Source organism: Brachycentrus maculatus, unplaced genomic scaffold (genome assembly GCF_059751285.1).
Source record: "Brachycentrus maculatus isolate JH-2025_06_01 unplaced genomic scaffold, ASM5975128v1 h1tg001133l, whole genome shotgun sequence".
In the NCBI taxonomy this organism is placed as follows: Eukaryota; Metazoa; Arthropoda; class Insecta; order Trichoptera; family Brachycentridae; genus Brachycentrus; species Brachycentrus maculatus.
Genome location: NW_028281830.1, coordinates 77408 through 94378, shown reverse-complemented (window position 1 = coordinate 94378; position 16971 = coordinate 77408). Strand labels below are relative to the sequence as shown.

The 16971-nt window shown below is 31.2% G+C and overlaps 1 protein-coding gene across 5 annotated transcripts in view; it reads right to left on the bottom strand.

Moving 5' to 3' along the window:
- LOC148299455 (uncharacterized) overlaps nt 1-16970 on the bottom strand; it is a 72082-nt gene extending 55112 nt beyond the window's left edge. For all 5 annotated transcript variants that reach the window (XR_015839078.1, XR_015839077.1, XM_088276074.1 and 2 more), the window contains exons 1-4: nt 16668-16970; nt 7847-7986; nt 4546-4725; nt 3063-3279 (exon numbers count right to left, since the gene is read on the bottom strand). Coding sequence is in view for 3 of the 5 variants with exons in the window: in XM_088276074.1 (XP_088132200.1) it covers nt 3063-3279; nt 4546-4725; nt 7847-7986; nt 16668-16695 (565 nt within the window). In the remaining 2 variants the exon portion in view is untranslated. The remainder of the gene's footprint in view (nt 1-3062; nt 3280-4545; nt 4726-7846; nt 7987-16667) is intronic.
- Nucleotide 16971: the final 1 nt, after the last annotated feature.

The window sequence follows — 16971 nt, the reverse complement described above, 5'->3', positions numbered from 1 at the left end:
ATACACTCATGAACAGTTAAATAAATACACGATAAAGAAAAATTAGAACTGTATCATTTTAAGTTTCATTAATATTATTTAAATATTTTACATTATTTTTATCTTGAGTTGTTTATATCAAAGAGGAAAAAAAAAATAGAAAAAATGTATCCAAGACTCAGTTAATTTTATTTATCAACAGGCAGTGGACACTGGGGTCAATTAAGCAGTATCGGAATGAATATGTAGATATAAAAAATGTAACATGTATGAATTTAAAATATACATTTGTATTTTAGGATAAACTGGAATAATTACTTAAGACTATCTTAGAACAGCGATTAAAAACATACAGTATTGTTTTTATTTTATTTGTAAATGTCATTTTTTCTTAATATAAATACAATACTTACATATATACGAGTATAAAATTTATCTATTTTTTGTGATTCCTTTGATATTAGAGTTTCTAGGCCAACCTACCAAAATTTGAAAAATGATCATTCTTTTGTATATATTTTACAGTGTTGGTCACTAAGAGATTCAGAGAAAAAACGATTCCAGGATTCAGACCTCACATACTAATAAAAGAGTTTCTGCTCAATAAAAAGCTTCTTTTTGTCTCACCAATAGATGTCTCTAGTGAAGTTCTAGTGATTCAAGAATAACGTTTCGAAATTGGTTCATAAATATAGAAATTTCCAAGAATTTGAGTATTGTGGTTGTCAATAATGGGTAGAATTGGTGAATGTTACACGTGCGAGTGATCACTTAAACTAGTCTATGACGGTCATCAGCCCCGTCCATATTGTTCTTCATCTTTGATGAGATGTCAAAAAATAATATGAAAAACAATCATTTTGATTCACCTATGTCCTTGATGTATGTACCTATGTCCTAAATGTGTGTAGTCTAATGATATTTTCCTATAGTTTATTACCACGACTCTTATTATCATTCTCACTGCGAGTAATATAGCCGAAAAATTTAATAATTTCCATGTAGCCAACAGATCGTATTTTTTTGGGTTCTCAATTTATTTTTAATTTGATAAGGGGTTTATAAAATCACAAAATTACAGTTACGGCCCTCATCTTTTCTGTTTGTGATATAAATCGTAAATATATTGGTCTATTACATAGTTATACACATAATGTGATACAGTGAGTGTACTTGTCTGCGTATTGGTACATTTGTGTGAGTGAATCTCCCATTAGCGATAGTGACCATGTCGCCACCACTTGTTGACCTCTGTGTTATTAGCAGAGCAGTAGGAATTCCCAGATATTAAATTCTGTCATTATTTATTCCGAGGTGCTTATAATATTCCGAATTCATCAAATTTATCAACAAGCGTCTAAAATAGATTTTTGGCTTATGAAAAGAAACGTTAGCTTTTAAAAAGAGTATGCTGAGATGTTCCTAGCTCATAATACGAATTTGAATTCAATTTACTTAAAACTTTAAAAAGTAAAAAACACTAAGCTTTTTACTTACAATTTGTGAGAAATTTACCAAAAAGTTTTTATTTATTCAAAAATTACTTATATATTGTTGGAATATGTAATATAATAAAATATTCGTTCGCAAGTGCTCAATTTAACACCCGAAACTTCTTATAAAAACATACTTCATCCCTGAAAAATCTATAATATGTATAAAGAAAATAATGCCGCGAACGAAAATTCTAATATCTGTATATAATACAATGTTTACAAAAATTTTCTGTCTTTGGATAAATCAAAACCGGTTTAATTAATAAAAATTATCAATGCATCGTATCACCTCTAATTACGACTATAATTATAATACTTCTAGCCTCATCCATACAATTAGACTTGGCGAACGTCGTCCCACACAAGTTAGCTTTTTGGTAATATTTTTTTTACGTTTTATACGTCTGCATCAAAAACGTCGAACATTGAACATATATTTTAAGCCTGTTTTTAAATTTTAAAAATGTTTACTATTAACTATGTGATCATTATTGATCTGATATGCGCTATCTATACCCCAAAAATATATATATTTTTAAATAATAACTCCAAAACACTTCCACTTATCGAGTCCAAAATTTTCCACCTTTGTTAGGGCCAGACTAACTTATGAAAGAAATTTGGTTTAACGGTTCCAGTGAAATAACTTAAAATGCCCAGAAAATGTACTACATCCCAGCAAAAGCGGCATATTTTTAACTAAATATTTACCCGCTATAGGGCAGAATGTGATGTTTTTGCATTTTGAAGAAAAGGTATTTTTTATTTTTATTTTTTGTAATACACTAAAAAAAATTCAAATGGAGAAAAAACATTCAGGTTTTACCTAAAAAGATCTGTTACACATAGTTAAAAGTTCAATAAGTGGCTTGATATTTATTTTCAATACATTTTATTATATTTTTAAATATAAAAAAACGATCTCCTGAAAAATCTAGTTTTTAATATATGACGTTGTTCATAGGAGTGTGCGATATGCACCAATTTTTTATATATTAACACATTGACTGCCACCAATTTCCGACACCAGGCATTTCAATTGCTGCATTTCTTATCAGCCACCGGAGACTGATACTTAGTACCTTATATTGGCTCATATTGGCCACCGTAGGCTGACACTTTGAACCTTATATTGTCAATATAAGGAACAAAGTGTCAGCCTCCGGTGGCCAATATACATAACTCAATATAGGGTGCAAAGTGTCAGCCTCCGGTAGCCGACAAGACGCAATTGAAATGCCTTGTGTCGCCCACCGGGTGGCTGACATTGGCAGTCAATATGTTAAGATATACATATATCGTAGTCATACAGGAGAAAGTGACCAAGTGCGTTTTTTACAAAAACGTTATCATTGACTATTCGATATCTTATTAGCTTAATATCCCCCTGAAAAAACCCAAAGGATTTTAAACATGGAAGTAAAATTGACTTGTTTAAAAAGGACTAACTGCATTGATGTTTATTTTCTTGCCAAGCAAATGTGACTTAGATGGCCCTCCTGAACATTTTACATTTTGTCAGTTGGTCACTTTCTCCTGTAGGCTTTCGATTAAACATTAGTTGATCTATACGATCAGCACACTCACCTTCCTGGAGCAGTTGGTTGATGTTCCCGCGGGTTACTTCCCCGACCCACTGATTAGCGTCGATGACAGTGTCCTTGGGCCGCAAGCTGTCTAGTGGTCTGACTTTGGTGTTGAAGTTATGCTCCAATAGACTCGAGTACTTTGGTCTCACATGAACTATCTTATCAGCGTACATCCTGGTTGCCAAATCTAGCGTGTACTCTTCAGACGGTGGACTCTAGAAATATCATAACAATTTACATTTTTTACATCTCAGCATAGATGAAGAAGAATACTGAATAAATTGATTCGGCAGTCACTTTGTGATAAAATCTATCAATTTTTAATTAATGTATTACATAGTTAATACTACTTTTTTCTTAAAATCTACTGTGACACGTGTTTCGATGCATTCCGCATCATTTTCAAACACCGTATGTGAAACTTGAAAATTCTTCCCACTGATAAGAAATAAAAATAAATAATAAATAAATAACTAAAAATAAGAAACAGCTACTACACCCTCTTCAACCTTCAGCGTCCCAAGGACCCAACTCTAAAATTTAGAATTAGCCTCACACACAGTGTTTGAAAATGATGAGGAATGCATCAAAACACGTGTCACAGAAGATTTGAAGAAAAAGTGGTATTTACTAAGGAAAACATTAATTAAAAAATAATACTGAAGTCTGGATTTTTACAGACCTGATGACCTATATGTGTTTAGGTGATAACTTTACACACGTGTAACATTCACCACTATACCCGTGATTGACAACCACATAACTCAAATTGTTAAAACTCATAAATCTAATGACAGTTTTAATTTGAGTTCACAGGAGCCATCTATGGCCGGTTTGAGACATATTTGATTAAGCAGTGACCATAACCACATTATTTTTACATACTGGGAAATTCCTGAAAACATGATTTTCAATTTTTATGTAGCTTATAACTCGACCAATTGCTGGTACTTGAGTGTTAACATATCGCTCACTCCTTTCAACGTCATATATCAAAAATCAACAATTTTCAGTCATGCATGTTTTTGGAATGCCCAGAAAATGTACTATATCCCAGCAAACGCGGCATATTTTAACTAAATATTTACCGGCCATAGGGTAGAAAGTGTGATTTTTGCATTTTGAAGAAAAGGTATTGTTCAATAATATTTTTAAATATGCTAAATATTTTTTAAAATGGAGAAAAAACATTCTGGTTTTACCTAAAAAGATCTGTTGCACAGTAAAAGTTGAATAAGTGGCTTGATATTTTTTTAATACATTTTATTATATTTTTAAGCTTAAAAAACGATCTCCTGAAAAATCAAGTTTTTTGATATATGACGTTGTTGAAAGTAGTGAGCGATATGTTATACGAGTACTAGTTACGCTGTGCCTCCTACTGTACTCTACTACGCTGTACTCTCTCTGCCTACCCCTTCGAGGAAGCGGCTTGATTGTCATTTAGTTGTTTTTTTATTTATCTAAATGATTATACGCACCTTGAGACATTCCCTCATCGCTTTGAACTCCTTCGCAACACGAAGTTCGTCGGAATGGAATCCCATAACTTGTTGCATTTGTCCCTTTGTAGTGCCCGCTGCTCCCAAGTACAGAATCGCCATGGCTATCTTGACGCTGAGCGGTGATACAAGGGTGTTTTCCTTCTGTTGGTTGAATTTCTGCACAAACAAACATTTTTATTTATTGTTTCGGCATTAACTTTGTGGTAAGACATGTTACAATGATTAAAGAAAACACTTCGTTTTTTACCACTTGAGTTTTATTATAGACTACATATACTTGACAAACCCCTTCCCCTTACTTTCCCCTCTCCTTATTTATAGAACAATTTTATATTTTATATTTTAGTTATTATACAGACCTGAATGATGGAAATTTAACTTCTGAAACATGTAGTCTATAATAAAATTCAAGTGGTAAAAAACGAAGTGTTTTCTTTAATCATTGTAACAAACATTTTATTTATTTATTTTATTATATTCGTTCGGAAATTAAACAGTTTTACATTTTAAAAAGCATATAATATAAAATATAAAATATAATATAAAAAAAGCAAATAATGTCAGCCTCCATAGTGTAATGGTCAGCACGGTCGGCTACCGTTCTGGAGATCCCGGGTTCGATTCCAAGGGGGGTAAGATAAATATAAGTGATTTTTTTCACTGTAATATTTTTTCAATATTACCCTAGACTAGTACCTGAAGCGGAAGGCTGATCACCTTTCCTTCATGTGTAAACGATCAAGATAACACTGCGTTTATATGACGCAGTGCCCTATGCACCATTGGGTGCGGATAAGGGTTTTATTTATATTATTTTTAATATAAAATAGTTACATTAACAATAATAAACATTACATTACATTAACAAAAATAGTTACATCAATAAAAATAAAGCCAATTAAACAATTCCACATTTATGTCTAAATAATAATAATAATAATAATAAAACCCTTATCCGCACCCTAATGGTGCATAGGGCACTGCTTCATATAAACGCAGTGTTATCTTGATCGTTTACACATGAAGGAAAGGTGATCAACCCTCCGCTTCAGGTACCAGTCCAGGGTAATATTGAATAAATATTACAGTGAAAAAATCACTCATATTTATTTTACCCCCCCCCCTGGGAATCGAACCCGGGTCCTCCAGAACGGTAGCCGAGCGTGCTGACCATTACACTACGGAGGCGGACAAAATGTGGAGGCGGATGTCAAAATAACTATATTAAAACGTTAAGAGATAAAAAATGTGGGTGTGTGTGAGTGTGAGGAAGGGAGTAAAAGGGTAAGGGTATGGTATAAAAAAAGTAATATTAAATGGGTTACATCACATTACCCGCAGAGACAAAGCAATTAATGGGAAAGAAATGTGAATGTACACAACATTTTTGGTGTATCCAAATTCTTGTTCAGAAATCTGGGTTAGGAAATACGGCATAAAAAAATAATTTAGTTGGCTAGGCCATGCACTTCGCATACCTCCCGAGAGCCATAATAAAGCTTACATCTTTTACTAGATATCAGGCTCCCGCCACCCATAAGATGTTAAGAAGCTAGCAACCGACAAAAGAGTCTGGAGGCAGTTTGTGGACTCCATATGCTCCACATGCGGAGCGGATATGAATTAATAGAAGTAGTGACAGAAACTAAAAACTGAAAACTTGATTATTTCAACTGATAACTTGATTGTAAGGCTGAACAAGGAATAATTGAAAAGATTAGGAGGAGTTCTTTACGGTGGTATGGACATGTGGATCGAATGGATAACGAGAGAACTAAGAAAATATATTTGGCGAATGTGAGAGGGAAAACATAACGAGGATGACCGAAAAAGACTTGGCACGATCAGATCAATCAGAACCCAAAATCTGGCGGTGTCAAAAGTCTGCGTAATCGGAGGGCATGTATGACTAGATGTATGGATGTGAAGGAGGCGAGGAGTGTATGCCAGGACAGAAGGGTGTGGCGTTCCATCCTTTATGCCAACCCCTGCTGGGAAACGGCGTGATGGTAGTAGTAGTTGATTCTTTCTTAATTTGGTTGAAAGATTATTGCACGCTTATGCACCAACTTTTTATATCAACCGGTTTCGAGGTACATATACCGGTTTTCATCAGAAAAACTACATAAACTGAGATTAAATGTTTTGTGCCGGTGTGAAATATTATTCACTGGATCCTGGCAAAGACACGAGCGTATCGAAACCGCTATACAAAAAAGTCGGTAAGTGGTTATTGCATATACTGACATGACTAACATAAGTAAGATAGTTGAAAAAACTGACATAGCTCACATATCTTCCATAGCCGACATACAGTATCGAACAGATTAATTGAAACAAAACATTTTTTTCGTATTATTAACATCCTCTAAATAAAATGTTTTGGTGTGTTCCTCGTATTATGGACCAGGGGTGCTTCTTTCAGTGACTGAGATGATGAATAGCGAGAAGTATCACCCAACTCTACTGGAAAAGATACTACCAGTGATACAAAGACGAAGGTCAAATGGTAATGGAATATTTCAGCAGGATTTCAACTCCACAAATGCAAACAAAATTCTGAAATTTTTCACACAAAAAAAATTAACTGTGTTGGACTGGTCAAGAATTTTACCAGACCTTATAGAAAATCTATCGGCAATCTGTAAGAATCGGCTCTCCATAATTGATTGAACTACGGTGGAAAAACTCATTTTGTCCATTATTCAGGTATAGTTTCGAAACGATAAAATAGCATCCATACATCTATGTAAGATACTCGTATGAGAGCTATCAGATATATAACATATCGCTCACTCCTTTCAAGAACGTCATAAATAAAAAAACTTGATTTTTCAGGAGAACGTTTTTAAAGCTTAAAAATATAACACAATGTATTAAAAATAAACATCAAGCCGTTTATTAAACTTTTTACTGTGCAACATATCTTTTTAGGTAAAATCTGAAGGTTTTTTCTCCAATTGAAAAATAATTAGTCTATTTAAAAATAATAAAAAATTAAACCTTTTCTTTAGGAACCGACCTTTTCTTCAAAATGCAAAAACAACACTTTCTGCCCTGTAGCGGGTAAATATTAAATTAAAAATATGCCTCTTTTTCTGGGATATAGTACATTTTCTGGGCATTCCGAAAACACGCATAACTGAAAATTGACGATTTTTATATATGACGTTGTTGAAAGGAGTGAGCGATATCGAACATAGCCAACATAGCTTACATAGTGACATAACTGACATAGCGACAAAACTAATGAATTGTTAAAATAACAACCACTTACCCCGATAAGTTTCCAATCGAAGTCATCGTGAGAATCTTTTTCAGCATTCGAAGAGCATTTGAAGAATTGGTCCAATTCAGGATTAACTGTGGTGTATTTATTGCTTTGACTGACAGTCAAATCGACGGATAAATAAATCACTGAAAAAACATCAAAATTTATTAATTTACGTTTATAATATCCACATGTACGAGATATGATCCATGGAAAGATCCATTTTGGTTTTAACATGAAGGATAAAGTAGGAAATGAAGAAATTAGGAACAGAACAAAAGGATATCATGGATCGCGAGGCAAGACTCAAATGGCAATCGGCGGGACTTATTGCAGGACAAGATGGACCCCAAAAAAATTCAGATGGAGACCTTGGGAGAATAAAAGAGGCGTCGGAAGACCCCAAAAAGATTGTTCAACGACATAGCTGCTGTGAGGGGTAGAAACTGGCTGCAAACAGCAACTAACAAGGAAATGGAAGTATACGGAAGAGGCCTATATACAGCAGTGGAGAACAAAAGGCTAGGGAAGAAAAAATATGTAGGTACGTGATTATTGAAGGCATTGTTTTATTGAAACAGTCGATAGAAGGGAAAGTAAGCAGAACGCATAATTTGTATATAAATACTTTGGAGAACATATATTATCCTTGGGTAGCTAGATTTAAAATTAAACACATATCGCTCACTCCTTTCAAAAACGTCATTAATCAAAAATCGTCAATTTTCAGTTGTGCAAGTTTTCGGAATACCCAAAAAAGTACTATATCCCAGCAAAAGAGGCATATTTTTTACTTAATATTTACCCACTACAGGGCAGAAAGTGTTGTTTTTTCATTTTGAAGAAAAGGCATTGGTTAATTCTTTTTTTAAATAAACTAAATATTTTTCAAATGGAGAAAAAACATTCAGGTTTTACCTTAAAAGATCTGTTGCACAGTAAAAAGTGCAATTAGTGGCTTGATATTATTTTTAATACATTGAATTATATTTTTAAACTTTAAAAACGTTCTCCTAAAAATTTTTTTTTTTTTAATTTATGACGTTCTTGAAAGGAGTGAGCGATATGTGAAATAATTTGGTTGGGATCTTGCATCTTAATAAAAGGATTTCTGCTAAATAAAAGCTTTCTCAAACCAACCATAGATGGCTTACTAGCTTTCAAAGATTAAAATGGAAAAAAACCCTTTAAAAGATTACTTAAAATAATAAAATAAATATTTTGAATATTGAAAGCATTTACTTTGTGGATCATATTGATATATTAATTTGAGAAATAAAAAGACTTTGTTTTTTGATCCACTCACATTTTTATTAACAACCGACTAGTTTCGGCAACAACCTGTTGCCCTCTTCAGGGTTTAATTTATATAATATAATATTTATATACATATAAATATATATATTTATATATATATATATATATATATATATATATATATATATATATATATATATATATATATATAAATATATATATATATATATATATATATATATATACATATATATATATATATATATATATATATATATATATATATATATATATATATATATATATATATATATATATATATATATATATATATATATATATATATATATATATATATATATATATATATATATATATATATATATATATATATATATATATATATATATATATTTATATATATATATATATATATATATATATATATATATATATATATATATATATATATATATATATATATATATATATATATATATATATATATATATATATATATATATATATATATATATATATATATATATATATATATATATATATATTTATAAATATACATTTATATATATATATATATAAATATATATGTACATATATATAAAAAAAGCAGTGATTATCTTTCAACGTAAATTGGCAAGATTTTTCCAAATCCATTTTGAATTCACTTTTTCAATTCCGTGGTATACATTATTATGTATATCGTGGTGAAACGTCACGCAGTACCTAATACCAGGCATCTCTGTACTTGACCGCTGGCAGTGGACTATACTAGCGGCTCAAAACCGGTTATCAGTCCCGCACAAAGTGGACGCGACGACTCTACGGAGAGATAATAACTTTATCGCGAATATTGCAAAACAAAACTAAAAACAACTTCGTACCAACAAACACGTTCTCCTACCGAGAAACCATTAGCAATCGATACCGCGGGATAATTCCAAATAATCTTTGACCATATTTATTATTTATTATATCAGACACTGGATTATTCGCCCTACGGATGAGATGTCAATATTAGAGGTATCTCAATTAGATATAAAACATCCATCGTTCTTCTTATATGGAAGTCTAAATATTTCATAAATTTCTCAACTGATGGCACAACAATCAGCTATGCTTCCAAACGCATCGAAAATCATACCCACATGTGGAAGGCTCTGGGATTTTTTGAAAAATAATGTGAGTATATGTCCGCCTCCGTAGTGTAATGGTCAGCACGCTCGGCTACCGTTCTGGAGGTCCCGGGTTCGATTCCCAGGGGGGTCAAATAAATATAAGTGATTTTTTCACTCTAATATTTATTCCATATTACCCTGGACTGGTACCTGAAGTTGAGGGCTGATCACCTTTCCTTCGTGTGTTAACGATCAAGATGACACTGCGTATGTATGATGCAGTGCCCTATGCACCATTTGGATGCGGATAAGGGTTTGAATGAATATGTACAGGATGCCGAAAAATTAATCACCCTATAGAAAGATGTTATATTTTATGCAAATGGCGTCGCACGTCAATTAAATTGTATTTGCAAATGAGATAGCTTCAATATACAAACAAATTTACGAAACAGACACAAATATGTATTAACATTGACGGCAGCCACTTGACGGAAATCATCTTTTCCACTTAACAGAAAAATGATAAAATCAAGATATCGATCACTCAAAAATTTTTAAATAAAAAAAGTATTAAAAAAACAAAATTGATTTTTTTATATACTTCAGCTGTCTAGTTTACAATTTCTAAATATGATTTATGTGCAATGCCATTTTCAAATATTATATCTTCCGATAAGGTGATTAATTTTGCGCCACCTTGTACGTCTCTTCACAAGTTCTGGTTAGTGTGGCGATCATTAAAAAATCTATTTTAAACCACAAAAACAAATTAATATTATCTCTTTAGGTCATAATTGCTATCTAGGAACTATTATAATTAATAATCATTGTGTTTCTTTGGCTATAAATATTGTTAAATATATGGGTATATTATTGTTAAAACAATAGATTCTTAGAAAACAATGTTCGATAACAACCGACTAGTTTTTCAGCATAACCTTCAAATCATTGGAGAATATATATTTATATTTGCCATGTATCTGCCTATCTCTGATAGGCAAATACATATAGTATTTACACAATTCGTAATAAGTTAGTATAAGTATTGATTTTACAATCAGAAAATCGATTATGCACAATACGTATTTACTGGAGCGTTCAATAAATAACTATTTAAGTGTTTAGACTTTTTCTTATGTGTATGCTAAAATTTCTGACGATTTTTTCTGCCAAAATGTGACGTGTGTTTTTTGACAGAAGAATGTATCAAGCTCATGTGAAAATCGTACTCGAAGTTTTCACTATCATTGGTAAACATTCTAATTTCATCGTCACTATCACTATTTTGAGCAGAACAAACAATTTCGTGCGATATTTGACAATCGCTTTCAGCTTCACTATTGAACGAATCCATCGTTGTTAAAGCAAAAACAAAAAGTTGTACATATTTTACCAAAAACTAGTTAATTTTTTTAATTTATTTTTACGAATCAGAGCTTTTGAAACGTGCAAGCTGTGACACAACATCATGGCTTGATTGCTAAAATAAACTGGCGTCATCGTCTATATGTCGATGGCCGCGCTTTATGCAAAGTATACCAGAGTCGATATATCGATTATTCGTAGTTTAACAGTTAATCGATTTAATCTCCAGGCAAATAAAAAACATCTAGTTGTTCGCAGTATCAGGTCAACTTCACAGCCTTCCTCTTTATGACAAGAGTTGATTCAAGTTATTGGAACCCAAATAGGAGAGTGGCAATCTAAACTCTAGGAGGCATATGTTATGGTGCCTACTCACACAGAAGCAGAACGCCTTTTATGTGTTTTCATTGTCAAACCTCGTTAAAGGACTTTCGCAGAGATGCTACTATTTCAGCAAAAGTCTATTATATTATATTAAAGCTGTCTCCTATGATAAATTTGACTAGACAAAGTCGTAAAAATTCCTAATAATTCCAAAAAACTGTCACTATATCTTCATAACAAAATATCTATACCAGACTTAAATGTTATATAATATCACAAGATGCCCCGGATTGAAGTTGTGTATATCTACGTTTTGTTGATAGCCTTTACTTAAAATATGTAAACATTCTCTGACCCATTTTTTATCAGCATTTGAAATGACAAGTTTCTCGTGAATATGATTAAAAATTAGGTGAGTTGAGATGGTATGGACATGTGGAAAAAATGAGTGAGGAATGAACGGTAAAATAAATGTATGAGACGATGTAGTTGGAAATAGGAGCAGATGAAAACATTCAATGATCTGAAAAGGTTGACCATTCTATATTTCTTTTATTGGATTTAATTCGTTTATGGTGATTAGACATTTTCAGTATATTCATCAACTGGTAGGACTATACGAGTACATACGTCTAGAACAATAGATGACTGAAAATTATTGTGAATACTATATAGCTACGTTTAGTAATCATGTAAATCGTATTGTTCTCAAACTATGTACTGTATTATATACATCAGGAAATATCATAAAAACTAATTATCTAGACGTGTTTACCAGTTACCACTCAAATAACAAAGATAAAATTTAAATTTACCTAATATCCTAATCAACGCATTTACCGAATCCATTCAACCAGAAACTGAAATTGTGCGATCGTGACTATCTTTCAAATATCGTACATATTCAATATTCATCATATGGCAAATTGTGTATAAAGTACTTTAAAATGTGTTAATACTACTACCATCTATAATAAAAAATTAAATGTTAGTTTTTACAAAATCTAAAACCCACTAAAGCTAAAACCATAAAATTTTAACAAAACTTCGCATTCAAATACACGCGTGTTTTAATATACCACTGTGACAGGTAAAAACATATGTATTTAACCTTTTTTTTTCCACAATGGCAGCGCCATCTGTTAAAAGTTAAAGCAACATATTTAATACTTAATATTGCTTACGACGGACAACGTGCTTCTTGACAACTCCTCTTGCGTACCAGTTTCAATGTTTTCGGTTCCATTATTGTTCAATGGATTTTTAATAGTTTCATTACTTCACAAGCATTGTTTTAAAATAAATATAAAAATTGAATGTTTATTTTTTTATTCTATTTAAACAAAATGAGCCTTAGCAAGGCGTAGTCGGTTACAGCTAGCACTAAATAAATAGTTTATATTATATTCATGTAAATATGTGATAGTGAAGTACCTACATAGTTTTCATTTTTCTTTTGATTTATTTGGCCAATGACTGAGATTCGTCGTTACCGGCATCATCAGTCTGCTGTCGGTAAAGACGAAGTCCGGTCACTGGTCAAATAAAATAAATAAAAAAAAACAAAAATAAAATTGTTTTATTATATAAAATGCAGTTCCACCAAGAAATGTCAGTACGAAACTTTTATGTAAATATGTGTTATATTTCATATTCCCTATCCAATATAAAAACTTATAAATTGTGTTTGTCACAGCTATAAAAAATCTTAGTAGAATGAAACAGACATTAACAAATTAAATATTTATTTAGCTTTTTTATTTTTATTTATTTTATTTGGTTTAACAAAAGCTACATATCGCTCACTCCTTTCAAGAGCGTCGTAAATCAAAAAACTTGATTTTTCAGGAGAACGTTTTTAGAGTTAAAAATATAACACAATGTATTAAAAATAAATATCAAGCCACTTATTGAACTTTTTACTGTACAACGGGTCTTTTAAGGTAAAACCTGAAGGTTTTTTCTCCATTTGGAAAATATTTAGCATATTTAAAAAAATAATTGAACAATACCTTTTCTTCAAAATGCAAAAACAACATTTTCTGCCTTGTAGCGGGTAAATATTAAGTTAAAAATATGCCTCTTTTGCTGGTATATAGTACATTTTTTGGGCATTCCGAAAACATGCACAAGTGAAAATTGATAATTTTTTATTTATGACGTTCTTGAAAGGAGTGAGCGATATGTAAAACAGAACATTAAAAGATGTATATTAAACTAGCCAATTATAGTTGACCAGAGAAACATAAATATTAGTACATAATATTTAGTGTAGATCTAGCAAATAAACACGTATTTATGAGAGAAAATGTGTGTGTTTGTGTGTGATGTTGATTCCAGTAGGAACATACATCGAATGCAGAGAAGCATAGTTTTTAATGATCCTGAGAGGATAATATTCTCACCATTCAACTTTTCAACACAGATTTTCAAATTAATAATTAAAATAATATATTCCGCTAAAATTGAACGATGCTGATCCCAAGTTCATAAAGTACGTGTAAGATGCTGCAAAAGTTCAGGTTTGTAACTGGATTATCCGGTTCGCCAATTAACCGAGGGTTTTTTCATCGAACGCGGGCTGAATCGAAGATGAAACTTCCTCATATGCCAATAAGTAATAATCAAAGAGTAAGGAAACTAAAATATGCCAGATATATAAATACTAACTGCCAATAAGAGAAAATAAAGTCTATTTTATGTAAAAAGATATTTGGAAAATATAAAAATTACATTTTGACATCTCAACGAAGATGAAGGAGAATATGGAAGTCTGGGACAGGGCTTACCACCTGCCATAAGCGGGTTTAATCACTTTACATATACACGTGTAAAATTTACCAATCTACATATGATTAACAACCACACTGCTTATTTTTTTAGAACATATATATGTGTGTGTACATATATATATATATATATATATATATATATATATATATATATATATATATATATATATATATATATATATATATATATATATATATATATATATATATATATATATATATATATATATATATATATATATATATATATATATATATATATGTATGTATAGATACAAACATAAGTATATATCATTCATTTATTGGTTGAATTTTATACAACGAAAAACTAGCAAAGGAAAATAAAAATAGATAACAACATTTTGAGTGTGCCCAAATACTTGTTCACAGATCTGGATTGTCTCCAATTATAGGAGTTATTTTTCATATTATTTGTGGAAAAAAAAATTAAATGAAAAATAACTCCCATAGTTGGAGATAATCCAGATTTGTGAACAAGTATTTGGACACACTCAAAATGTTGTAAATAAATTATCTGTTCAAATTATAAGCTTAAATAATACAAATAAAAATTATATTTTCTGGCGTTTCTCATGTGTGTGATTATAATCAAGGATTCGGACCTCGCATACTAATAAAAGAGTTTCTGCTCAATAAAAAGGTTCTTTTCATCTCACTAATAGACTAGTCTCTAGTGAAGTTCTAGTGATTCAAAAACAATGTTTCGAAATTGGTTCATATATATAGAACTTCCAAGAATTTGAGTAGTGTGGTTGTCAACAATGGGTAGAATTGGTGAATGTTACACGTGTGTAAAGTGATCACTTAAACCAGCCTATGACGGTCGTCAGCCCCGTAAATGCCCAGACTTCCATATTCTTCTTCTTTTTTGATGAGATGTCAAAAAACAATATAAATAGATGACCATAATATTATCAAAACAGTATTTAGTGTTAAGACGTATTCTTTTACGACAATTGTCTGTCATTACTTAACTTTATGGTAGATTCGTGACTGTTAACAGGCCATAAACAATATTCTAGAGGTAGTTAAATTCAACAGTTTTTTATTGTCTTCGAAAGTTGCTTCTGCTTTGGAATTTTTAGGGAATATGACGGTTATTACTAGTGTGAATCGGCCTTATCTTTTTTAAGAACTCATCGTTACAAGGTATACGATTTAGTGAATTCGCACACATACCTTCTCGAATTCAAAATAATGTTAATAACACGATATTCAATAAATTAATCGATTTCAAAAAAATGGTCTATCATGTAATTAAAAGTGTGAATTACTCGAACCGCTGAAAAAAAAAACTTTGGGATGTTTCGTGCTAAATTTTAATAGAACCACAGTAAATAATGGGCCCAGATAGAAATAAATGGACACAGTGTCAAAATGCTATATTCTACTATTTTTTGAAACCTTTTCGCACATTTTATTTATGCCCTGTACGTACTGTAGAATTATTGCAGTTAAATAAATACAATAAAATAACAATTTTATAGTTTTCACCACATAATTTTTATTTGACCAGCGACCGGGTTTCGTCGTACCAGTTTATGATGTCGGTTACAACGACACCCGGTCGCTGGTCAAATAAAAATTATGTGGAAATAATTATGTGGTTATTTTATCATATAAAATGCAGTTCCACTAAGAAATGTCAGTTTAAAACTTTTTAAAATAATTAAATAAAGCGTTTTTCAATTAATACTTATCATCACTTTTTTTCCTATTTTTCAATTCAACAAGTTTTTTTAGCTCATCACATGACGGTATTCTTTTTAAGCCTTTTTGATCTACCAAGGACAACAATGATTTAAAAATGATATGCATATATGTATGAGAAAACCTGACATCATGTTTTTAACATTTTATGTTCCTTAATATCTTGTATATTTTTAAACACACATATACATTTAAAAACAAGAACTATCGGGCACTTACCGAAAAAACACAGAAGAAACGACTTCATTTTAAATCACTTTTAAAACTTTTAATTATTCAGTTTTTAAATTATAAATAACAAGTACAATACAACGTAAAAACTTTTAAAGCATAGCGCGCCCTTTGTAACCCGACCGCAGTACATACAATCTGTAACGTTATTATCAGAACAAATTGTACTCCTTCAAAACTAGTACTTGTTATTTTTACTGTTGATAAATATTGCTACTGGATTTGAAATTATCAAGCCCACGCAAATGAGCGAATTCGGCATCCACCGCTACGGATGCGAGGTGCTAGACTG